The sequence below is a fragment of the Rattus rattus genome, chromosome 5 (genome assembly GCF_011064425.1).
Source record: "Rattus rattus isolate New Zealand chromosome 5, Rrattus_CSIRO_v1, whole genome shotgun sequence".
NCBI classification, from domain to species: domain Eukaryota; kingdom Metazoa; phylum Chordata; class Mammalia; order Rodentia; family Muridae; genus Rattus; species Rattus rattus.
This window is the reverse complement of record NC_046158.1, coordinates 64,922,956-64,949,583: the sequence shown is the minus strand read 5'-3', so window position 1 is coordinate 64,949,583 and position 26,628 is coordinate 64,922,956. Positions and strand designations below refer to the sequence as shown.

At 41.7% G+C, this 26,628-nt stretch overlaps 1 protein-coding gene across 1 annotated transcript in view; it reads right to left on the bottom strand.

The window, feature by feature from the left end:
- Fnbp4 (formin binding protein 4) overlaps window positions 1–24,242 on the bottom strand; it is a 28,868-nt gene extending 4,626 nt beyond the window's left edge. The window contains exons 1-12 of the mRNA XM_032903623.1: window positions 23,914–24,242; window positions 22,930–23,022; window positions 19,046–19,182; window positions 18,639–18,825; window positions 17,984–18,131; window positions 17,762–17,882; window positions 14,958–15,305; window positions 13,125–13,335; window positions 10,704–10,828; window positions 8,717–8,821; window positions 7,251–7,384; window positions 6,084–6,268 (exon numbers count right to left, since the gene is read on the bottom strand). Coding sequence (XP_032759514.1) covers window positions 6,084–6,268; window positions 7,251–7,384; window positions 8,717–8,821; window positions 10,704–10,828; window positions 13,125–13,335; window positions 14,958–15,305; window positions 17,762–17,882; window positions 17,984–18,131; window positions 18,639–18,825; window positions 19,046–19,182; window positions 22,930–23,022; window positions 23,914–24,223 — 2,104 coding nt within the window. The 5' untranslated portion in view covers window positions 24,224–24,242. The remainder of the gene's footprint in view (window positions 1–6,083; window positions 6,269–7,250; window positions 7,385–8,716; window positions 8,822–10,703; window positions 10,829–13,124; window positions 13,336–14,957; window positions 15,306–17,761; window positions 17,883–17,983; window positions 18,132–18,638; window positions 18,826–19,045; window positions 19,183–22,929; window positions 23,023–23,913) is intronic.
- Between the last annotated feature and the right edge of the window lie 2,386 nt (window positions 24,243–26,628).

Here is a 26,628-nt window from a genome sequence, read left to right as displayed (position 1 = left end):
GAGGGCATTAAATCTTTGGATCCCCTTGGGACTGCAGTTAACAGGCAGGTATGAGCTGCCTAACTTGAGTGGCTCTCTCCCAAGGCAGCAGTGCTCTTACCAGGTTTAGCCCCTAGAATTTCTTTTTCAAACATGTATTTCTCAACATATGAGACAGCAACAATTCTCTGGGGTATCTTTTTGTTTAAAAAATGAAATAGGTGGATCACGAATATCTGTAATACCGATTCCGTCTTATTATTAACTATTGGTTTTCAGTAGTTAGTTAAGTGGGGGATGCCTCAGTGAAAACCCATTCAAAACAAAAACAAAAAAACCCCACCTTTTTAAAATTAACCCAGATTACTCATTTTAAAAATTCATTTGCAAGATGCAACTGTAAACTCCCATTCTTTTATATGTGTGTATTACGTTTGCTTAATCATACCAACAGAAAGGGAAGGACATTTTTATTTCTGTGATGAATGAATAAAAGGAAATTTAGGACAAAATGTCAAAGTCAATGATAACTGAGACTTTCCAGTGTTCAGAGATGTAGAAGATTTGAAACTGCTGTTGCATTAACTTGAAAAACTGTTAAATGTTCTCAGGTTTCACCAACACTATCGCTGAACACTGCAGTTTCACTGCTGGGTAAAGCTTTGCAAAGATTAGAGAAAACAGGAGGATATACTTACTTGTAGCCTTCCCCATCCCTCTTTATCGTCAATAGGGAGGTTTCACAATATATGGGGCTATTAGATATATATTCCAGGAATGTTGAGGGAATTTTCTCCCTAAAAATCATAGAATTTAGGAGTAGAAGAAACATGAGAAGTCATCTAACTCAACCTCCTCATTTTAGAGGTAGTGAAACCCAGGTAAAAACTCATTGGTCTTAGGCTGACAGAGTCACCAGGCAAGGCCAGGCCAGGGGTAAGAGATAAGGCCTGACACTTGGCCTAGTCCTTTCTAGTCAACCAAGAATCCTTGGAGATGTAGAAGTTTAAGATCTTTAAAAATCTAAAATCTCACTTCTGATGCAGTAAATACCCAGATGCAACAACCTGTCAAAATTGATCCTCAAAACTAGACTAAATGAGGGCTCCTTGATGGCAGACTCTAGGTCAGGGTGAAGGCCATTCATCCTGACACCAGACAAATAAAGCCTAATCTCAGCCAACAGCACCCACTGTAGAGTGGCATTAGGGATGGAGCAGACAGCTAACACACTGTATAAAAGATATTGACGAGTCACACTATTTATAACTGAGACATTCCTTTTTGCTGAAGGACACTAAAAAGATACAACAGAAAACATGAGTGTAGTTCTCAGCTAAAAGTACTGTATGAGTTTTTTTTTTAATATTCTTGTATTAGCATCAAGTAATACGAAGTTATGTACCAACTTTTACACAGCAACATTTTAGAAAAGACTAATTTTACTTGAGTATGCATACAGCTATAAATCCTGTATTATGAAATTGTACATTAAGATTTCAACAGAATGAGGCAGTAAAATAAAGCAATAAACACTAAAGATTATTAAATTAAGAATTAAACTTTCTTCTACTAAATTAGCTACACTACATGGTAAATGAACTGTGTGGGGCTTGACGTCACAGGCAGTTTGTCTTCAGATATGCTGCTGACCAAGGGAGTGCAAGGGACCACAGCAGGCCAGGGTTAATAAAGTGGTCTGTGACCCAGCAAAAGCAACCAATCGTCTAACCGTGTTTGAGTGCTATTCAATCACAGTGCATCTGAGGAGGGCTGTGGCTGTTGCTCAGTTGGTAGTACGCTTGCCTAGAATGCGCAAAGGCCTGTGTTCTATCCCATTCCATGAAATCAGGCACAGTGATCTACACCTGTGACTGTGACCCAGGCCAGTCCTTAGGAGGTAGAACAAGAGGACTGTGACTTCAGAGTCATTCTTAGCTACACAGAAAGTTTCAGGCCAGCCTGGGAAACATTAGATCCTGTGTCCAAAAAGACAAAGACAAATCAAACACACCCACACCACGACAGCTTTTGTTAAATATTAAAATTAGAACTAAATTACACTTAAAGATAAAATATTGTGAGGATACAAATTCTGAATTCAAAACCTTTTCTCCCTAAGTTTTTTTTCTAAAGGAGTTAAGGGCTTCTCTGTGGTTAGCTAACTGTCCTAGAACTCACTCTGAAGATGAACCTGGCCTTGAACTCAGAGACCCACCTACCCCTCTGCCTCCTGAGCACTGGGATTAAAGGCCACCACCACCCAGCTTCCCCTCAGGATCTTAATTCATAGGTAGTCACACTCTCCACAGTGAAGAACTATCACCTCAACCTCAGACATGATGCTTTACTGTACACTGAAACACTGGACGAGGACTAAAGTGAAGAACACCTTAAAACTTATTTGACTCCTTATGGGGCCTCACAAATGCTAATACCTCTAGACTCTTTTTTAAAAAAAGTGTGTGTGTGTAAAAACTTGGTTCTTTCCTTGCAGCCTGTGGGTCCTGGGTGCTGAACTCAGATCATCAGGTTTGACAAACAAGCACTTTTACCCACTGAGCCATTTTGATGGCTCTCTCATTTTCCTTTTTATAAAAGATGGTTTTAGGGCCGGGTGTAGTGGCTCATGCCTTTAATCCCAGCACTTGGGAGGCAGAGGCAGAGGCAGAGGCAGAGGCAGAGGCAGAGGCAGAGGCAGAGGCAGAGGCAGGTGGGTCTCCGAGTCCGAGACCAACCTTGTTGGCCTACATACTGAGTTTTAGAACAGCCAGAGCTAAATAGTAAGAGACCCTGTCTCCAACTCACCCTAACCCCCAAAGAAAGGGAAAAAAAAAGTTTTAAGCACTGCTTTGCCAACAAAAACATGTATATTATAACCTTAGAAGGGAACGGTATTGGCTTTAAGTCCTTTTGGCCTTGATATAAGATTGGATTTAATTTAGATAAAGTTTATCAGGAATGTAAAAGTCAGTTTTACCAATGGCTTCCTTCTAGTTTCAACTTTTGTTGTAAGAATGGTTTTCAGGTAAGAATGGCTCAAGGTTTATCTTTTACCATACAGCACCAACTATGTTTGTCATCAATGGGATAAAATAGCTTAATGCTTGACATTAAAGCATTAAATAAACACAACACTGTTAATTATACAGTATTCAACCAGAGGATATATAAAAACAGGACATCATAGTCAAGAATCCCAGTTGGTGGTGTATGCCTGTAACCTCACACCTAAGAAGTGGAGGCAGAAAGGTCATCAGTTCGAGGTCACACTTTTCTGTCTGTGTGGGAAGTTTGAGAAGAGTCTGAGGTCTGTCTCAAAAACAACCCTGAAAGACAGTGGAATGATCAGGAGTGGAATCACCAAAATTAAACCTCAGTTCATTATCTACTAAATAAACAAAGAATACGCCCTGTTATTAGAAATATTGTCACTCACCACTATTAAAAGTTAACTTCTGAAATGAGATACAGAGTAAAACTCTTCCCTTTTGCTAAACTCTAAAATTATCACTATAATCTGTGGATTTTATTTAGTTGATCTGATGTTATCTAGGCTACTTAATATTAACAAGATCATTTGGGACATGATTGCAAAGTTTTTGACAAGAGTGAGGAACAAAGCACCAGTGTTTTTTTGTGCTAGAAATCTGAGGTGGGGGGAAGTGAGGTGAGGGGAGTGAGGTGGGGGACTTTGGTGGGGTGGGGGACTTTGGTGGGGTGGGTATTCCACCAGGCTATCCTCAAATTTAAAATCTTCCTGCCTCTGACTCTTAAGCGCTGATAAAATGATCTATGTGACAACCATGCTGATTAAGTCAATTATAAGTTCTGAGTCCTTTATTAGTGGACAGACCATGAGTAGTAGCTTTCATCTCTAGAAAGTGTCCTTGTGTCAAAGATCAGGGGCACAGCATTTTTAAAGACAAAGCCATAATTACATCCGTGTTCCCGAAGATTACATTACTGAGTGACTTAGAATAAAATCTAGTAACATCTGCTTTCTTTGCAAAGCTCACAGCATCTTCCGGCCACCGCAATGATATGTCTGAACCAAGGTCAAGGTCATGGACCGTCCCAGAAGTGTAACCAACGTGAATGTGGCAGTTAGGTGTGGAAGGCTGAGTAGTGGCTAAAAAGGCACAAAATACCATTGGGACAGGATGGCAGAACCTCAGTCATTAGCTGTGTGTGTGTGTGTGTGTGTGTGTAAAACAGTCTTTTTTTTTGAGACTGGTATTGCCACAAGTCTCCTGGCAGCACCAGACATCACAGGAGGCAAAGACAGGAAGATCCCATGTTTAAGGCCAAAATCTGGGTTACAGAGTGGTATCTTGTCAAAACAATCTAAGTAGTGATAGAAATATATGCAAATCCCAGCTTTACTTCCCAGCCAGTACCACTGAAAACCAGGGAAGAAGAACAAGAAGGAGGTAAGAAGGAAAGCAAAGAAAAGAAAAAAAAAGACTTGGAAAAAATTTATTTTCTTTTATAAACTGTTAAACTATGTGATTCTTCTGAATATCTGATTGGATCTCAGGATAAGACTAAGGAGCCCATTCATTTATTTCAATGAGCGGAGAGGCACCACCCTATCCTTGGATATTTTTCCAGATGAGCCGCGGTACCCACTCCACACCTCACAATCACCTATAGATTCTGAGGAAATCTACATTGCTCTTAGGGCCTTTGAGGTATCCGGCACCAGGCACCAGGCACCCACACAGAGAGTATATGGTGCAAGCATGACAATCTGAGTTCAATCCATACCAACCATGTTTTACAAACAAACAAAAAAATCTGGATATGGCTGCAGTCTACCCACTACTAGGGAGGCAGAGCAGACGAATCTCTGAGTTTGAGAGCAGCCTGGTCTATAGAGCAAGGTACCAGACCATTGGCACAGTGAGACCCTGCCTCAAAAAGTAAGAGAGGCACCTGTGGTGCCTGCTTGGGATCCCAGCAGTATGAAAGCACAGAGGTGGATCAAGTTCAGATCAGTAAATTCAACCTCATCAAGGAATTCCAGGTTTCAGTTAGAGAGAGAGAGAGAGAGAGAGAGAGAGAGAGAGAGAGAGAGAGAGTGTGTGTGTGTGTGTGTGTCTGGCTTCAGGGAAATGAGATATAAAGCTGGTTGGACTCTGCTTGTGCATGCACAGACAAGAAAAAAAAATCACAAAGCCACAATTCCTCTAAGACTATCTTTTGTTTTCCCTCCGGAGCTGAGGACCGAACCCAGGGCCTTGCACTTGCTAGGCAAGCGTTCTACCACTGAGCTAAATCCCCAACCCCCCTCTAAGACTATCTTAAATGGGAAATTTTACCCATTTCTGACCATATTATCTGAAAACACTACAGACAAGCTTAAAATTTCACTGATTGCTAGAATATAGATTCTACTTTTATAGCTTTTCTTCCCATCATTTTGATTTATACCAGCAATACATATAAGACTAGTGAAAGTCAGAAATTAGTCCAAGATACCAGTAGTTGTATAAAATGAAAAAACAATCCTTATTCTTACTTCACAGATTAGGAAAATCCAACCATCTAGTCCTCTGCGCATAAGATCTCAGGATAGACTGAGATTCCTGTCTTTCTCTGTTACCTAATAGAAGTATGCTCATTTTTTTTTCTTACACTTAAAAAATTTTTTATGAGTACACACTAGAAGAGGGCATTGGATCTCATTACAGATGGTTGTGAGCCACCATGTAGCTACTGAGAATTGAACTCGAGACCTCTGGAAGAGCTTCCAGTGCTCCTAACCATATAGCCATCTCTCCAGCCCCATGTGAATTATTTTGATACATAAAACTTGTACTTATTAACAGAGTACACAAAATATGTACTAATTACTATTCAGTACATGAAATATTTTAAGATGAAAAGATAGTATTTTACTTTTTATTTTGATGGCAGACTCTGATACATATTGGCTTTCCGAAGTCACTGACCTAATTCCTTTTAGCTAACTTATGCATTCTCACAGTTGGACTTCAATAAGCATGTTACTCCTATGCTATAAACTGTCCTATAATAAAAAGACTGATGTTCCTTTGTCTCAAACTGTTGTTCAGCTAGAACAGAATAAACGGTCTTACCTGTGGAATTCTCAGAGGATTCTGCAGAGTTTGAATCAGTGCAGGTTTTGTCTTTCTCGGTCAGCTTAGGAAGACTCTCATCTCTAACTTCCTGTGCTTGGCTTTCTTCCTCCTCCTCACCATCTGGGAATTCCCACTGAGACTCGCCCGACTGTTCGTTTACATAGAAATACCGTCTATGATCCCTAAATCACAAGAAAGAAAACACATGTTTTAATATCTGTTCTCCTACAGAGACACTTCCATTTGGTCCTGTCCCAGGACAGCAAGCAGTCTGCTCTCACAGGGACGAACCTCTTCTTATGGACTGCTATTCACAAAGGCAACAAAGAGCTTTGACAATTGTGGATGGAGAACCCAGGATCATTCAAAGCTATTTGCACTGCCAGCAGCTCTGTGAATACAGCCCTTAGCCCTCTCCAACAGATGACTTAGAAATCATTTGTTTTGTTTGTTTGGTTTCTTTTTTTGCCAATGCAAAACCGGGTTTCAAGTGTCATTAATGAAGGGACTCAGTTGCCTAGAACACTAATTTCCCTTCCAAAGAAGAGAACATCGAAGTGAAAGGTGACTCTTCCCCTCTTGGACCGTGGAATTCATTTCAAATTCTTGATATCAAACACAGTGAAAGCTAAAGAGAGGGAGAGGATCTGGGAGCTGAAAAATAAAAGAGCAAAGATTTCAAATAACGAAAAAAAAAATCAAGAAAAGCCAAATATAAAAAGAAATGTTTTCATCTGACCTGCTGGCAGAGGATAGTAATCTTGTTCTTCATTCACTTCTTCAGTCACGAAGTTTTCCTTAACTTCACCGAGGTTAATCAGGAGTAGTTGCTTCCAGAGGTCCTGTAAAGCGCACAGAGCTCTCGCATGCGCTTAACCCCCAAGCCCGCCCTACTCCGTGCAACACTCTGGAGAGTAAAAACCGGCTTTGTCCAATCTTGGGAAAAAATCTGTTGTTACATGGAACACTTGTAAACATTGCTTTTCGTTTTTCCAAATGTGTGGCTGGCCAAAACCTGCTTGCAGGTGCTCTGCCTGCCCAGCACCACTAACTGCAGCTGCTCTCAGTCTCCAGACAGGCTGTCAATGGCGTCAGGTGGCGGTGAGCACAAATCATGTCTGAGATGTCAAAGGTGAAAGGTGAAAAGGGGAGAAGAGTGCGTACCTGTCCCAGTGGCAGGACCAGCCTTTAGGAGTGGCGTTTATTTCATACTGTTTTAGCTGTTCTGCAGCATCCTGAAGTTTTCGTTTTAGATAATTTCCATTGAGAGCCCCTTCCCGCCAGTCTGCAATCCGAGTCTAGAATCAACAGAGAATTAATTAGACTTACACCAGGAACAGAGGGGTAAAAGGACTATTAAGACTGTATCACTTTCTCTAATGGAAGAACAGACCAGAAAGGCAAAGAAATCTCATCTTAATTAAGATGTATGTCTATTAAGGTGGTGTTTGCTTTGATTAATGAAGTACTACTACCTGGGATTGACAGTTCAAATATGAGACCAAAGTTAAAATTGCAAAATACATTAAAAAAAACTATTTAAGCCAGAAGTACATGCCTTTAATCCATCCCAGCAGAGGCAAGAGGATCTCTGAGTTTGAGGCCAGCCTCATCTATACAACAATCTCCAGGGCTGCCAGACAGACTCTGTATCAACCACTCCCCCACAAGACTATGTCATCACTACTGTTTAGGTGTGCATGGCTTCTGTGGGATGTGCTGAGGAGAGGTTTGAGGACAACTCTGCAGAGTTGGTTCTCTCACTGTATGGGTTCTGGGGATCAAATGAAAGTCATGCAGCTTCAGTGCTAGTGTTGATACCCACTGCCGACATCTCAATTCACTCTGTACATCAGGTTAGCCTCAGACATCCATCTGCCTCTACCTCCTGTTGTGGGGACTAAAGTGAGCACTACCACTACCTAGCTGCAAAATGTATTCTCAACACAGAATGCCATTTGAGCCCCATTTATGGGTTATGAAGATAGCTTGGTTATTAAAGTGCTTGCTATAAGCACCAGGACAGGAGTTCAGATCCCCAGACCCCACATAAAAACCAGGCAAGCACTGGGGCTCCCCTGTAATTACAACACTCAGAAAGTGGAAATAGGGAACACCCAGAGCAAGTTGGCTAGATTGAGCAGCTATACCTGCAAGCTCTGGATCCAACTGAGAGACAGTGGGAGCCTCAGAGAGTAAGGTGAAGTGCAATGGAGAACAATGCATCTGAGCCTCCACATGCATGTACAAATACACAAACACAGATACAGGAACATCACTCACACATTAAAAACAAAACAAGGTCTGCCAAGAGAGTTGGCTTGGCAGTGACCCCAAGTGTGGTTCTCAGCACCTATGCCAGGAAGCTCACAAATGCCTCCAGATCAAGAGACCTGGCCTTGTCTTCTGGCCTCTTCCCACATCTGAACACGTATATGTGTAGCACACAGAAACATGAATAAAATAAAACTTTTATAAAATGTAAATAAACTTTTAATCTCAGCACTCTGGAGACAGAATCAGGAGGATTTCTGAAGCTCTGTGTAGTAAGCTCCAGGCTAGCCATGGCTACAAGTAAATGAAAAACTAAGACAACAACCAAGGGCCATGTACACCAGCAGCTGCATTACCTCGGTCTGTAAGAGCAGCATGTGGAAGTTGGAGATGGACTGTCTGTTAATCCCTAGGAATTCAAATTTACTTGTCAGGGTATTTGCCAGTTCTCCAATCTGAAACTGTAACAGAGAACAGAAAAATTAAACCCAGCCCTCCTTCCTATACTACATACAGTCTTCCATTCATTAGTACAGATAGCAGGATTTACTGTCTACATGGATGGCTGTAACTAGTTATGTTTAGGCCTCTAATTTATAAACCTCACATAAATAATGAATAAATGTTTATCGATTCACGCTTACACTGAATTCAAACAACATGGATTAATAGCTGAACAAAGATCCTAATCTTAGAGAAAATCAAATTTACGTAAGTAGAATATAAAAGCAGTGGTTGTGAGAGGATGGAGCAATAAGGAGTAGAAACTTTCACCCATAAAACTGGGGCTCTAATGTACAGCATGGAGACTACAGTTAACAATGCCATCTTGGGGCTGGAGAGATGGCTCAGTGGTTACGAGCGCTGACTGCTCTTCCAGAAGTTTGGAGTTCAATTCCCAGCAACCACACAGTGGTTCACAACTGTCTGTAATGGGATCCGATGCCCTCTTCTAGACAGCTACAGTGTACTCACATAAATAAAATAAATCTTAAAAAAAAATATATCGGGGGTTGGGGATTTAGCTCAGTGGTAGAGCGCGTGCCTAGCAAGCGCAAGGGCCTGGGTTCGGTCCCCAGCTCCGAAAAAAAAAAAAAAAAAAATACCATATTGCATAGCTGAAATTTGTTCAGACCAAAATATTCTAACACCCCAAACATATCAAAGAAAGATCAACAAGGTTGGGGATTTAGCTCAGTGGTAGAGCGCTTGCCTAGCAAGTGCAAGACCCTGAGTTCGGTCCCCAGCTCCGAAAACAAGAAAAGAAAAAAAAAAGATCAAAGAGGTAACAATTAACAGGGTTTGTAATAGTATTAGTATCTATATATTTTGTATTTATATAGAGATAAATAAAACAAAATATCTAAAGTAACATATGGTAAATGTGTCAATTATACCTCAAAATAGCTGTGGGGAAAATATCATGAGTGATATTCCACTATCATTTACTTACACTAGCTACATGCAGAAGCCCTGAAATTTGTCTCCTACTCCTTTCTACATGGCTGCATAATACACTAGTGATCAGACAAACATCTTTTACTATGCTACAGGTTTCCCATAACAAATAACATTTAAAGAGCCACACTGAACCAACCAGACTAAAAATTTTAGGAAACAAATCTGTCTATGCTCAAGATATATATATATATATAGTCATATTACTCAATACACTGTAAGCTGGTGCGGTAATAAAAACCAATAATCCTCTAAAGAGGTCTGAGCTCTGGAGGACTGAGTTCTTAAAAGAACCATTCAATCATATACATGATACATAAGCATATGATACCCACAAATCATAACAGTACTAGGTATTATAAGCAGCCTAGAGTGACTTAACGTGTATGAAGGATGTGCATTCAGACATATACAAATGCTGCTTTACGAAAAACTCAAACAGTTCAATTTGATTTTATCTGACTGGATCCTGGCTATAAATCATTTGTGATACCAGGGAATTTCATAAGGTTACAAATGCAACTGGAAACAAGTCTGTCTTTGTTTAAAGACAAGTATTTCACCTAGGAATTAAATCTCTTCCTCTCTTTAGTCCTTTTAAATCTGAGAAGCCTATATTAGTTGATTTATTCTTTCCAGCAAAAGCTTAATCTCAAAGAAATATTTAGTTTTCACATAATTTCTCATCAGCAAAGTTCTTATTCCAGCCTTAAATGAAATCTTTTAATCCAACAAAGTAGAAATCTTAGGTCTGGACATAGTAAAGGTTATGGTTTGCTAACAGCATTTAGTAACAGTTTAATGACTGAACCTATAACGTTCCAGGCCAGCCTCAGTATATGAAGCAGACTCATATCCACCCCAGTCAAGTCCCGTGCTCCGTACTTTGAGGTCCTGCTCTTCCTCCACTTTGGGTGCTATCTGGACTTTTATTTTCTCAGAAGACTCTTCTACTTCTGCTTCTTTGTCTGAATTTTCATTTATTTTTTCAGAATCTTCAGCACCAATTGCTGCAAAACAAAAAACAAAAACTCCAGGAAATTAAGCCAAAACAATTGAGAAGTCCAAAACATTTTATTCTTTGCAGGAGACAACTGAAAAGTAGTCTCTTCCTTGCCTGCTTTGTCCAAGTTTTAGTAACGTGTCCACCAGCATCCCTCCTCCCAAAGGTATTCTTTCTGAAATGGTGACCAGGCAATCACATTGTCCTATTACTTTAGTACCTTAGGGCTTCTGTTTCCCTTTTCTCTTCACCATCCTTTCTTTTAAAATATCACTTCAATTTCTTACAAAAGCTAAATATACATCAGCACCTGTATATCTCTCCAAATCTTTTTTGTTGCTGTTGTTCAACACTATTGTATCATAAGTTAGTGTCAGTACATATATTTACAGTACTGCTGCATAAAATTCCATAATAAAAATACACAAGTTGGCTGGGGTTGGAGGTTGGCACCCACCTTTAATCCCGGCACTCGGGAGGCAGAGGCAGGCAGATCTCTGAGTTCTGAATTCAAGGCCAGCCAGGTCTACGGAGAAAGTTCTAGGACAGCAAAGCTACACAGAGAAACCCTAGCCTAAAAATCCAAACCAACCACTCACCCTACTTATTTATTGTGCAGGTGTGGGGTATGGTAGTGCAGATGTGTGCATGCCACGGTCCATTTGTGGAGGTCAGAGGACAACATTCAGGACTCCCTTCCAGCCCCTCCTCGGGTGAGTCCTGGGACTCAAACAGATTGTCCTGCTTCGTGGCAAGTGCTTTGACCGGCTATGCCATCTCGCTGTGCCCTATTTATTTACTTTAAAAAGCTTTTCTATTTTTATTTACATTATTATTTCATGTGTATGAATGGTTTGCCTTCATGTACATGTACCGTGTTCGTACCTAGTGGCTAGAGGCCAGAAGAAGGCTCCAGATCGCTTGCTACTGCAGTAAACAGATGGCTACGAGGCCGGGACTCCTGCAAGAGCAACAAGTGCTCTTAACCATCCAGCCATCTCTCCAGCCCTACCCATTTCTTTACTTTCTGAGACAGGGGTTTGCTCTCTTTTACAGGCTAGTCTGGAATTTGTAATCTTCCTCCTTCAGGTCTCCGAGTGCTGGATTACAGGAGTGCCACCATGCACTGGTTACATTACTGGGGCAGGAAGGGAGGAAGAGTGCTTCTACAAATAAGGATGAAGCGTTTGTTTACTACTTGTTTGGTTTTAGCCAGAATCAGCAATAAGATTCTTCTGCTAAGTATATTGAAGAAATGCTTCATGTTCAAATTTTACTCCTAATTTTCTACTACAAAACTAGGGTCAAATGTCAATTAAAATAGTTTTATTCGGAGCTCTCTGATAACTAGGAAATTGAAACAGGGCCTCTTCTAGCATACTCAGATTGAAGACAGCTTGGGTCCCGACAGAATCAAGTTGTCTACCTACCTATAATAAAGAAGTTAACTTTTTTTGTCTGTTTGTTTTAGACAGGATTTCTTTGTGTGGCCTTGGCTATTCTGGAATTTGCTTTGTAGACCAGGCTGGCCTTGAACTCAGAGAGATCTGCTTGCTTCTGTCTCCTGAGTACTGGGAGGATTAAAAGCCATGTGAAAGTGCTGTTCTACAAGCAGGTAATTTTTATAGAGTAGAACCAAGAGGTAGATTGAGCTTCCTAGAGATGACAGACCTTTTATGTTCATCTGGAAGCAGTCAGCAAAGGAGAACTCATAGGTCTTCCATACACGTTAGAGCAATGTTGCAGACAGTGGTGAGATAGTTCAGGGGGTAAAGGAGCTTACTGTCCAAGCCTGCTAACCTGAGACTCGTTCTTAGAATCATGGAAAGGTAGGAGAGAACTGACTCCTCAAAGTTGTCCTCTGATCTACACATATGCACCATGGTACACATGCACCCACACACATCATACACACACAAATATTTAAAAAGAAGAAAGAGAACAAAACGGTTGAGACAATCATTTCTTGATGTTGAAAAAGTGTAATCCTTACTTTATACCAAATACAAGATCCAACTGATATAAATCCTCAAATTCTTACATCTCTGCCATAAGTAGAGAAACAAAAGACACGAAGGAAGCTCCACTTCCAGAATTTTTGTCAAATAATAAAAGCACCATCTCCCTGCTATTGTGTAAGAAGAAACAAAACACAGAAGACTTATTACCCTACACAGTTCAACTCTAAAGTTTCCTGTGCTCTAAGTATGTATAGCTCAGTGGTAACGGGGATTCCTTGCCTGCTTCAATTCTTAGCACAAGAGGGAGGGGAGAAAGTTACTTTCATAGAAAACACAAATTACCAGTTTCTCCATTTTCTGGAGTTTCTCGTCCAGTTTTACTAGAACTTCGGCTGGTGGATTCTGGACTGGTGGCTCGAACAAACATCTTCCATTTTCCTCTTTTAGACATGATCCTAGGCATTCCATCCTGAGATGCTGGCTGGCTGATGTCAGAACGTGGACTAGACCCTGACACACTGCCATCCCCTTCTTCCAAGGCTCGTAACTCTGCCTACAAAGAAAGTTGGCAAGCCATTAGCACTCATTCTGCAGTAAGGACTGTGAGTAACAAGGAAGTCAGAACTTCTGAGAACAGCAGCCCTTTATCTAATTTCCTTCACAACTCAACATTATGCTCTGTGCCCAATACTCTTCTGCAGCTAATAAATGTTCATAATTACAGTAACTAATTTTGGTGGGAGAGGCAGTTTCTAGAGACTTACAAGCACACATACCTGACATACACACATAATAGAAAAACAATCATTACCTGTCCCTTCAGACTCAAACCTTCACTACTCAGGGAAAGCTACTGTCATGGACCGGTGTTGAGACCCTGCTTTATACTGAACTTTTTAAAACATCAACAGATGAATACCCTGAAAGCAGGGGAAAATGACAGAAAAGCTTTTAAAAAGAAATAAAAATTTGGGTGTGGTAGAACACACCTGTAATCCCAGTACTCAGGTGACTGAGGCAGGAAGATCACTAGAGAAGGTTCAGTAGTTATAAACACTTGTTGCTATCGTAAAGACTGTGGGTTTAGGCTCTTGCTCTCACCCTCTTCCCCTCTGTCCCCTCTCTCCACATGCTCATGGCCGGCGTCTACTACTCTTCTACTCCTCTACCTCTCTCTCTGCCCTACTACTCTCTTAACTCCCTTCCTGTGCCCTGAATAGATTCCAGCACCCACATGGTTCACAATCATCTGTAACTGCAGCTCCTGGAATCTGATGCCCTTCTTATCTCTGTAGGCACTAGGCATGCATAGAAGTACATAAAATGGGCTAGAGAGATGGCTCATCGGTTAAGAGCACCCGACTATTCTTCCAGAGGTTCCGAGTTCAATTCCCAGCAACCACATGGTGGCTCACAACCATCTGTAAAGAGATCCGATGCCCTCTCCTGGTGTATCTGAAGACAGTTACAGTGTACTTATATATAATAAATGGAAAAAAAAAAAAAAAAAAGAAGTACATAAAACACTTATGCTCATAAAAACTAAGAATAGTCTGGGTGTGGTGGTATACACCTTAATACCAGTATTTAAGAGGCAGGAGCAGGCAGACCTCTGAGTTCGAGATCAGCCTGGACTACAAAGCAAGTTCCAAAGCAGCCAGGGCTGTTAATACAGAGAAACCCTGTCTCGAAAAGCCATCCATCCATCCATCCATCCATCCATCCATCCATCCATCCATCCATCCATCCATCCATCCTCAAAAAGAAATAGCACAGATGAAGAGATGAGCAAAGGCAAAGTCCCAGTAAGTGTAACAGTACCAAGGGAGACTATGTTCTTCCAATCTACGATGGTTAGTCACCGCTGGGCACTTGATTAGTTGGGAATAACCTAGAAGACTCATCTGTCGCTGTGTTAGTAAGGGGCTTCTCAGGAGAAGTTTAACTAAGGGAAGACTCACTTTGAATACAGGGAGCACCCTTCCACTAGCTGGAGGGCAAAGCAGCCAGCTACACAACAGCATTCCTCCTTACTTCCTGACTGACTGAGCACAATCCTCAAGGTGGCAGCCCCAAGTACAACCCTGCTCACAGCCACACCTAAAGCCCATCCTTCTTTCTTAACATCTTTATGTCAGTCATTCTGTCCTGGTAAAGGTAACTACAAAACCTTACTTTTTTCCTCTCCAAAGCCAGCTCCAGCTCAAGAGTGTCTTGCTCCTCCTCTTCCTCCTCCTCACTTTCTCCAGACTGAACAACACTGCAGAGATCCTCCTGAGAAGGGTCTTCTGTGCTGTCCATCGCAACTTCCGGTGGCTTTATACTCGGCCCTGTTTCCTCAGCAGCTGTGCTTGTTTCCTTAGCCTCTGACACTGGATCTGCTTCTTTACAAATTACTTTTCTTCTCCATCTTTCTTCCTCTTCTTTTACCCCTTCGGGGAGTAAGGGAGCAAGCAATGCGGCGGCTACTCCTTTCCTCTCCTCCTCACTGTTGGAAAGAGCTTGGATTCCTTCATTCACTTCCTATGAAGAAAGAAGGACTGAGTCACAACTCTCAGAAAAAACAAAACAAAAAACAAACCAAAAAACCCTCTTGGATTATTCATTTATTTGTCTTAACTAACTTCTTAATTACTGGACGCTCACAAACACCTGTACCCTTTACATGTCTATGAAGGAAACATTACTTTAGGAAGGCAGTGGTTGAACTACAACCCACTATCTTCTGGATTTCAAAAGGGAAGCTAGGAGGAAACAGAGGCAGATGTGAGATAAGCATTTGTCAACACATGACTAGATAAATCATCTTCCTCATCTATGAGAGCTATTTACAAGATTTCCTTTATATGAGTACACTGTATTGTCTCCAGACACAGCAGAAGAGGGCATCATACCATTACAGATTATTGTAAACCACCATGTGGTTGCTGGGAATTGAACTCAGGACCTGTGGAAGTGCAGTCAGTGTTCTTAACCACTGAGCCATCTCTCCAGCCCCCTAAGTTCATGTTTCAAAGGGAACTTAGAGGAAAATAAAATGTGAGATGAGCATGAGGGTGCAAGCTTAAATGCCACCCAATCTGTGAGACAGAAGAGTGAAAACTACAGAACTCACCCTTAATTATGCAATTTGAGGACAGCCTGGGCTACATGATACAATCTCAAAAACAAAACAAAATATGCTTAATTAATATATTTAAATTGACAGGTGGTAATGGTGGCACGCACCTTTGATCCCAGTATGTGGGAGGCAGAGACAGGTGACCTCTTTTGAGTTTGAGACCAGTCTGGTCTAAGCTAGAAAGTGGTTCCAGGACAACCAGGGCTACTCAGAGAAACATCTCAAAAAACAAGCAGAAAACCCAAGTGTAAACACATATCCATATACTTTTGATATGAGTTTGACACATATATATGTATATATGTGCATATATATGTTTGAGATTTCATCTATTGGAACACTTAAACTTCCTAGAAATACAAAGGTTACAAAAAGGGGGCAGAGTGTTTGTGTCATGTAACCCAAGCAGCAAAGGACGCCTTTGAAGTTTGTACTTTGGGGATTAGAGGTACCACTTAGTAACGCAATACTTGCTTAACATGTCTAAGTACTGGTGTAGGATGAGATGGGGTGCTATAGTTCACTCTGAAAATCAAGATTAAATTGTAATTTAATACGTAATTCATAACTGTCTCTAAAAAATGATATTTGCTTTTCTTAATGGAGCGATTAAAGAAATGCTTAGCTTTCACTAGTATGGGCTGAATAACTCTAATTAAAAATAAAAAATTATGCCAAAATAGCTTTTTGAGTGCTAAGGTACAGTAAGTGGACTTGACATGTGTAGAGCTGCAGTAAAAACATAGGTCTGGTGAGTAGTAGAGTAGTTACTCCTTTAAACCCAGCATTGTGAAGCAGAGGCAGGGGGACCTAGCCTGGTCTACATAGCAAGAGCCTGTCTCACTAAGTAAGTAAGTAAAGTTTAAATACAAATCTATCACATGAAGGCCTGTGAGAGGTATTAGTGGAAAAAAGCACTTGCCAAAAAGTCTGACAAGCTGAGAGTGTGAGACCCTGCCTCAAAAATCCAAATCTGGGGTTGGGGATTTAGCTCAGTGGTAGAGCGTTTGCCTAGCAAGCACAAGGCAGTGCAAGGCCCTGGGTTTGGTCCCCAGCTCCGAAAAAAAGAAAAAAAAAAAAAAAAAATCCAAATCTGAGCCTGAGCAGAGCTGACATTGCATAAGAACGAATATGCTATCAGACATCACAAGTTGTCCTCTGTCTGACTTCTACTTTGGCAATCATGCCAAGCCCCAAACAAATAAATGTAAAAAGCAAAGAAACAAAAACCACATGAAATAACCGTTGGGCCACAGATCAATTGTGTGTTCAGACACTGGGCCTACCCACAAGGTATGCAAATACATGCAATTACTCCAGACTCTGAAACCCCAACTCTGAAACATTTTGGTTCAGGGCCACTTAATGTGAAGCAGTTCATAGTCTTTCTTAAACTGTGTGTGTGTGTGTATTCAGCCATTTCCAGTCTCCTGTTCCCACTGCAGGTATTTTTTATGAAGGAGTAAACCTCTGCTTAAAATGGGTTACTACTTTCTAGTTGTTTTAAGGACGTATGTTTTTAATACCCTTAGCTGCCTGCTGTTTTCTCTTCAGTTTTACATTTAGGGACCAGGCTGCCCCCAAACACATAGGATTTTAAAGGACACCTGACATAACACATTGATCTGAAATGCAGTGGGAACATAACTTCAGAGCCAGCTTCTCAAAAACCTCAAACAGCTCCCATGTGCCTGTTGATGGCACTGCACTCTAAAACTCTGAAATGGTTGGTAACTTGAATAAATGCTAAGGTGCAGAAACGGATTAGGTAAAACTAAAACACCCGTGCTGTGAAGTACTATCGGATCTATCCTCTCAGGTCAGAAAATAAGCAAATGCAGTAAGTTGTACTACTAACCTTTTTAACTTCTCGTTTGGCAATGACCGGTCCACTTTTATTACTGGAAGCTGGAATCATTTTCTCCTTTGCATATATGTCTGTATTTACCACAAAAGCAGCCTCAGTACCTGTTACAGAACTGGGGTAGGGTGTTAAGATAAACAAAGGGTAAATACCCACAATACTTATTTTCCCTTCATTTTTTTTCCTACATAATTTCTTCCTCAGGTCTAGAATTACCTGGTCTGGTAATGTTGTAAGCCCTGCACCTGTGTGGCGAGGTATTGGGGCAACTCCCAGGTCACTTCATTTGTCTGTGTGTTCCAATAATAATAGCAACCTGTGTTCTCATCCCAGACTTCTTGCCAATCTCCCATCTCAATTTCAACTGTAAGAAAACAAGACATCTTTTAGGTACAAACTCTCATAAATAGTCAGCCCTAACTTCTATCCCAAGACAGATATAAAACCGTGACAACCTAACATCTGTGTCCCAGTGTTTAGCAACACCCCCAGCCTTTACCACCGAAGAAAAAAAATCCTTTGCACTGCAACGACCAAAAAATACCTTCGGTATCTCCTGTGAACAACCTTTCCACACCAAAACCAAAACAACCACCACCACCAACTCAACTTCAATAAAGAGCTTGTGCAGAGCTAAAAGTACCTGCACTCTGATACTCAAAAAAAAGTATTTTGAACCCCTTCGAAACTTATAAAACAAAACAAATCAGATACTGGTTAAAAGATCATCATTCTATCTACTAGCTTTCAGATACTACGTTTAAAAGCCAGATCTCTGAGTCTTAGAGCTAAAGCATCTGGCTTCATGCTCTTAGTACACCAGTGAGGATTACTTAGAAGTCTTCTTCCAACAGGGCCCATACTTATTTACCTCCTGCCAATGAACACTGAGTGTCATAATGCCACCCTGCTGTCTGGGCAGCGTCTGTTCCGTTGGATGCAGTAGAAGAAAGGGCAGGTGTTGCTGCTTCTTTGGGTTCTGGTCGAGGTGGAGTTGGAGGTGGAGCAGAAGCTACCACAGGAGCCGCAGGCTGAGGTGCTGTGATGGCATCTATCTCCTATGGAATGAAAACAATAATAAATGACTGGGTGTGGTGTTTATACCTGAAATCCTAGTCCTTGGGAGACAGAACAGAAGAGAGCTGTAAGTTCAAGACCAGCTTGGTAATGTTGTAATCCCTGCACCTGTGTGGCAAGGTATTAATACCTCCAGGACAGCCACAGCTACAAAACTATTATCTCAAAGCAAACACACAAACAAACAGAACCATCACTAACCGCTAGGAAGTTGGCCAGTGTGCTATCAATGTCAGTGGACTGGTTTCCGTTGGACTCTTTGGATTGGGCTGTTTTTTCAGAAATATCATTCTCATCATCATCACTGTCAGCATAAGCACCAAGTAAGCACAGACCTCCTAGAAACAAAAGGAAACATTTTTAACACCAAGGTACTGGAGGAAGTATTTAAGCAAATACACTGGGGTTAGAGAGAAGGACTAGCAGTTAAAAAAAAGACCACAGTTTTCCTTTTTATTTATTAGGTATAGTATGCATATGTGCATGTGCTTGTATGTATGGACACACGTGTCTATTGAGATCTACATACATACATGCATCATGGAGGCCCTGAAGCAGGTGTGTGGTGGGTGTCTCTTGCTAATCCTGCAGTTTGCTATCTTTGCTGGGCTGGCAATCCAGCTTGCTCTGGGATTACTGACAGGTTACCACACCTACCCAAATTTACTCAAGGGGATACCAACTTATGCCTCTGCTATCTGCTCAGTGACATGTTTACCCAAAACACATGCTTCTCATGTTTTTAAATTGTTTTATTATATGCACAGATATTTTAGCTACATGTAAGTCTGTGCATTATATGCATACCTGGTGCCTCAGAGCCAGAAGAGGGCATTAGAGCCCCTGGAAAACTGAAGTCTCAGACAGTTGTGAGCCACCATGTGAGTACTGCGAATTAAACCCAAATCCTCTCAAATAGCTGCCAATATTTTTAACCACTCAGCCATCCCTCCAGCCCCAACAGTGGTTCTGTAATCAAAGAGTTAACATCCTGTTTATTTACCAATCAGAACTTAATTCCAAAGTTAGAATAATCAAAACCAAGATTAGGACATAGGATTAATTAATAGATATGTACTTAGAGTATATAAGATCCTAGATTCAATCATAACGTAAACACATACACACAAATGCACGCACGCTTGCACATACACAGCAATGCTGGGCACGGTGGCACAAGTATCTATCCTCAGTAGTAAGGCAACTAAGCAAGATGAACAAAAGCCTGGCACGATGGCCCATGTCATAAATCCCAGGAATTCTGAGCGCAAGGACAGCCTGGTCTATATAAATTCTTGAACTGCCAAGGGTGTATATGAGACCCTGTTTCAAAAACAAAATAACACATAAAAAGGGGGAAGGAGGAGTGTAAATAATATAAATACATTGTATTCATGTGTGAAATTCTCAAGAAAGTAAAATTAAAAAATACCCAAAATACAAAGAATGCCATTAAATATCCTTCAAGGAGTCTTTATTCCTAGCACTTGATTCAAAGGCAGCAAGTTTCAGGCAAGCCAGAACTAGTGGCATTAACAGGAGGTGTGACCTTGTTAGGGGAGGAGAGTCACTATAGCGGCAGGGCGTGGAGTTCTCATACACATGCTCAATCTGGCTAGTGTGATCCGAAGCCTCCTCCTAGCTGCCTGTGAAAGACAGGTCTCCTCCTGGCTCCCATAGATCAAAAGGCAGAGCTCTCAGCTCCTCCTCCAGCACCATGTGTGCCTGTGCTGCCATAACGACACTGAGCCTCTCTGAAGCTATCAGCCAGCCCCAGTGAAATGTTTTCCTTTGTAAGAGCTGCCTGGGCGGGCTGGAGAGATGGCTCAGTGGTTAAGAGCATCCGACTGCTCTTTCAGAGGTCATGAGTTCAATTCCCAGCAACCACATGGTGGCTCCAACCATCTGTAATGAGATCTGATGCCCTCTTCTTATGTGTCTGAAGACAGCTACAGTGTACTTACATATAATAAATGAATAAATTTAAAAAAAAAAAAAAAAAAAAAAAAAAAAAAAAGCTGCCTGGGCCATGGTGTCCTCCATAGCAACAAACCCCTAAGATACAGTTTCTATCCCTACCAAACCCTTCATAGTAATAAAATTACATATGCTTGTACCTTCCCCAAGATATACCATGGATCACTGAACCTCATACTCTCAAAATAACAGAATTTGTTAATTAAATATCTATTCAAAGCTAGGTATTGCACATGTCTGCAATTCTAGCACTTAGGCTAAAACAGTATCCTACTGTGTGGTCAAGAAAGGACTATTAGTGACTTCTAGGCTAGTCTGAACTATACAAATGGTAGGCAGCCCAGTCTCAAAAAGTAGAACATCCCACACACCCAAGCCAGTCAGAGTACAGCAGCTGAGTAATAACAAAGTAAGTAGTGATTGTTCCGCGAAGGGAAAGTTCCACGAACTAAAGTGCATCAAGACAAACATAACTGGACTGGACATGGCGGCCTTTAATGCTAGCACCTGGGAGGCAAAGACAGGCAGAGCTCTGCTTGAGGTCACCTAGGGTTACCAAAGTGAAGTCTCTCTCAAAACAAATTTTAGACTAAGAAGAAAGTTACTATAATTATAAAATATTTATTTAATATTAAAATATTGTAATCTGTGCTTGAAAGATAGCTATTCTTCCAAAGGATCAGAGTTTGGTTCTCAGAACCCACATTGAGGAGCTCAGCCATCTTCATCTCCAGCTTCAAGGTATCTAACATCTTTTGGTCTCCTTAGGCTCCCACACTCAGCACAGACACACATCTATAAATAAAAATCATTGGGGCTGGAGAGGTGGCTCAGTGGTTAAGAGCACTGACTGCTCTTCCAGAGGTCCTGAGTTCATCTCCCAGAAACCACATGGTGGCTCACAACCATCTGTAATGGGATCTGATGCCCTCCTCTGGCATGCAGGCAAATGTCAAAAGAAAATAAGTTTTAAAAAAACTTTAACCTTCAAAATAAAATTGCTTTTCCAATATGAAAATTCTCTCTCCCCCTCTACATATAATTTAAAATATATATGTAAAATTTAAGCCCCAAGCAACTCAGGACTATAGTAGATTCATATACATGAGTTCGCTTCAGTTCAGTAACTGTCCTGAGTGATGACTTGAACTCAGGCTTGCCAAGATAATCACTGCTGCAAATATTTCAGCAGAGTGGACTGGCAAACTGTACAGGGTCGGGGATATATAAGAGGACTGTCAGCTTCATAAATAGTTGACTGGTACCAACCAGGCAAGTGTGTTAAATGAGCTAGGTGTAGTGGAGCACACCTGTAATCACAATACTTGGGCAGTAAAGGCAGCAGTTATCAATAGTTAAAGGCCAACCTCAGCTATATAGAAGGTTCTAGGCCAGCATGGACCATGAGTCACTGGAGGGGGGGTAAAAATCAAATGAGTAAATACGGAAAGGGTCAAACGAAAAGTAAGGCATAGTTGGTGTTCCCAAAGAACACAAAAGGACCAAAAAGCCATCAGGGAGACGACTCAATTTGTAAAATGCCTAAGGACTTGCATTCGGATCCCTTACACCCCTGTTTTGGCGGAGTATGAGGCACACTCATGTGTAACCACAGAGCTGGGGGTGAAGCGGTCAGGACAGACAGACTGGGGGAGAAGAACTCTCTTTACAGCCCATCTAGCTGAACAGTTTAGGTTCATGTTCACTTGATAATCTCAAAAAATAGGTATTAAGTGGTGCAGCCTTAGAAGCACGCAAGCTTGTGTGTCTATGCATGTGAATGTGTGTGAACACAGAGGCAGGCACATGTGGATTTTGGGAATAGCTGTAAATAAACCAAAAGTAAATAAGCTTTCATGTTACTTAAAGTTTGTACTCAGCAAGCCTTTAAGAAAAATTTTTGTTAATCCATTTTTTGTAAGCTGAGACTGGAACCTAGAGCCTTGCATGTTACCACTGACATGCAGCCCCAATCCTAGAAAAACTTGAGTTACTTTTTATGAGAAATAACAAATCAGCAACATTTAACCACCCAACAATCCAAGTACACACTTTTAACTTAATAAAAGATATTTTTAAAGAAAAGTTAAAACAACAAAAATCTCTACCTGTTGCCTTAACGGTTGTGGGTCTGGTGGGCATGACTGGTTTGGGAGGATTCTGGACAACGTTTGGGACTTCCACCACCACTTCCTGTTCATCTGTATTTGAAATGAACAAAAGGAAACTGCAGTCGGTCAGTGGGCCAGGGAAAAAACAAGACAAAACCCAAAACTTGATCCTTTTCTGGCCTGGATCCCACCAACTTATAAAACCAGTGTGTATCACTGATACAAATTAAGGGGATGAAAACCAAGCTGACCTAGAATCTTCCATTCATTTAGTGATATCGACAGTAAGAATGTGAACACTATGAAAATGGCACCTGCAATACTTAACAATTAACATGCACAAATATTTTTCCATGTTTCCACACATAATGCACTTCCTATTAACTTGATTTCTTAATACTTGGTATAGTATATCTTCTCCGGCACTTAATCCCTGTAATTGCTACTCTACACCCAAACACAGTTCCAGAAAAGTCCACAGGTTTTGTCACTTGCCCATAAGTCTGGGGTTACCGATGCTTTGTCTGGCATAAGAAAAAACAAGGGTTTGTTCACTTCTAAAGAGTGGTGTCTCCATTTCAACAAAAACGAAACCAAGTGTGACACGTAGAGGAGGCTAGGTTCAACCGCCTTAAGGCTCGCACGTGGAAATTGCCCTCCATCTTCTGCGTTATTAAGATCGAAGGGGTCATCTAGGGGACATTTGGGGTCCCAAGCCTCGGTGGATTGCACAGGTTCCCGGGAGAAACCCCTGCACCGCAATGGCGCCTCAGATGAGCCCGGGCCCGGCCTTCCGCCTCCCAGAGTCCGCGGCCGCCGTCCCGCGGGCCCCAAATCGCAAGCAGCCGAGGTGCACCTCACCCGCCTGGGTTACTTTTCTTCACCGGGTTGGAAGAGACACCTGGGAGCCTAGGCCGCAAGCCCCGTGCTCGAGTTTCGGACGTCCCAAATAAAGGTAGGGCCCCTCTCGCGCGCCCTTACCTTCTGAAGGCGAGTCCTCTGGGGCAGCGGTGGCAGGCACCGCGGGCGACGTCGCGGCCGCTGCCGTCGCAGCTGCCGGCACTGACTGGCTAGTCGCCGCCGCCGTCGAATCGGTCTCGGGATCCGGATCGGGGTCAGGATCCCGGCCCGGGGTGCTGCTCCGAGGACCCGGTGGAGAGAGCTGGAGGATAGGCCTGCGGCCGGGTACCGCCCGGGACTTTTTCCCCATCACGAGCCCAAGCGCGAGCTGCGAACGACGGCAGATTAGAGGGGCGGGCGCACGGCGCCCCGGTGCGTAATCAATATTCATGAACCGCGGCACCGCCTCCCGAGGAGATCCGCTTTTAACCGGCGCGGTGCACTTGCGCATGCGGCCTGAGCCCGGGTGCCTTTACGACGTTTCTGCTCCATCCACAGTGGGTGGGCTTTATTCAGGGATAAGGCGATTGGCTGTTTTGACTTGAGAAGGCATCAATAGCCAATAGAAAAAGGAAAAGACAGGACGTCCAGCCAATGACGCGGAAGAGCCCTCAGTTTGTGCGACTTCCTTAGATTGGATATCGGCCATGCGCTGTTAGCCAAGTCTTTTCTTTAGGGCTTTGTCCGCCATCTTTCGGCTATTTTCAGGGGCTTATTGCATTTGTTATTGAGGAAGATAAAGATACATTTCACCCTTCTGCAAGTTCTCTTGGTTATTGTAGCTTCTTTTGGGTATAGTATTAAACGACGATGCTGGGTGTTTATACATCAGTAGACTTTTTTTTTTTCCTTTTGGTTCTTTTTTTCGGAGCTGGGGACCGAACCCAGGGCCTTGCGCTTCCTAGGCAAGCGCTCTACCACTGAGCTAAATCCCCAACCCCACATCAGTAGACTCTTAAAACGAAAATATGACCTGATTAGTAGGGAAAATGACTGGACCTTGTAAAAGGCCAAATTGTTCTTATGGGATACAGAAGCTTTACCTCATCCTATTTTACTTCCTCAAACACTACTTTCTGCCCTTTCCTCCACTTCTAGCTAAAGGAAAGACCTTGAGGCAGGCGTTGTTGAGCTCTTTAAATTTTGAGTCTTATTTGCTTGTTGAAGAAACCTCCCCATTCCTAGAGGCAGGTGACATGCTGAAACATTAATGTTCTCCCCTGAGATAGTTGCCAAGCAAGGTAATGCTGATTTTGTCCAGGATCCACTGCTTCCATCTCTAATTGCTTCTAGACTAGTGACAGCGGGTCAGAAGGTGAAAGATAAATGTCTAAAAGGTGGTGCATTGCACTCCTGGAGAGCTACTGAAGTGTTCTAAAATACTAGGAGAACTAGTTGTCATGGTTCATGTCTATAATTTCAGTGGAGATGGAGGCAGGAGAATTACTACAAGTATACATAATACCAGAGCTTACAAAGTAAGATCTTGTCAATAAATAATAATAATAGTAATAATAATAATAAAAATAATAATACAAGCAAAAATCTGGAGAAGATGTACGGGGACGGGTTATTAAAAAGAGAGAATAATAGGCCAGGCAAGTGGATCTGTAAGTTCTACTAGAGTTAGGGCTACCTAGTGAGACCCTGTCTCAAAACAAAAACAACAAAATCTGGGGTTAGAGAGAGAGCTCAGTGGTTGAGAGCAATGGCTGACCTTCCTGAGGACCTTCAATTCCCAGTACTCCGATGGAGACTCACAACTGTAACACTCAACAACTGTAACTTGTGTTCCAGGGGATCTATTGCCCTGTTCTGACCTCTGGCACCAACCATGCTTGTGGGGTGGGTGTGTGTGTGTGCGTGTATATATGCATTTGAAACATGTACACACAAAATAAAAATAAACCTACATACACTATGAGAGTTGAGAAGCCATATTGCCATCAATATTTTAAGAAATACAATAGATTTTCAAAAGCTCCAGCCTCACTGAAGAGCTCCTTTGTGAGCCAGACAGTACAGGGGAGATACAGCATCTTACGTGGAAAGCTAAAAAGTAAAAAATGGATGGCAGGGACTAAATGGAGATACATAGGCATAGATACAGATGTGGTAACAGCACAGATTACAATCAGTAAACTGAGTCTGTGGAATAGGAAGCCTACAAAATTTTTGTATAAGTAGATGTTTTCAGGTCAATAAAAGTAACAAGTCATGAGACCACAGAGAATTGTGACCCCCTCTCTATCAATATGTAGACCTTTGTCCTTTCTGAAGATACTTCCCATCCATTTCTCTCATCTTTTTTTTTTTTTTAAAGATTTATTTATCTTCAGATACATCAGATGGTTGTAAATTACCATGTGGTTGCTGGGATTTGAACTCAGGACCTCTGGAAGAGCAGTCAGTGCTCTTAACCACTGAGCCATCTCTCCAGCCTCATTCTGTTCATTTAAATCTATCCTTTAGTCTAGTTGCACTAAGTACTGCATCACATGTCAAAATTCATTCCTCCAAGGTCCAGTCAGATAAGACCTTCCTGAGTATTGAGCATCTTTGCTCCTCACTGTCAAGCCTCTCTTGGTACTTGACAATAATGTGATACCCAGCTCTCTCTCTAAATTAAGTTTAAGAAATAACTGGTGGAATTTTTTATAGCCACAGAGGCTAATTGCACACTAACCAAGCACACTAAAAAAATCTAACATTTTTTATTTGCTGTTGACTATGTATTAATAACTAACAGCTTTAAATGCAGATTCATATCTGATTCTCATAACCTTACAGGGTAAA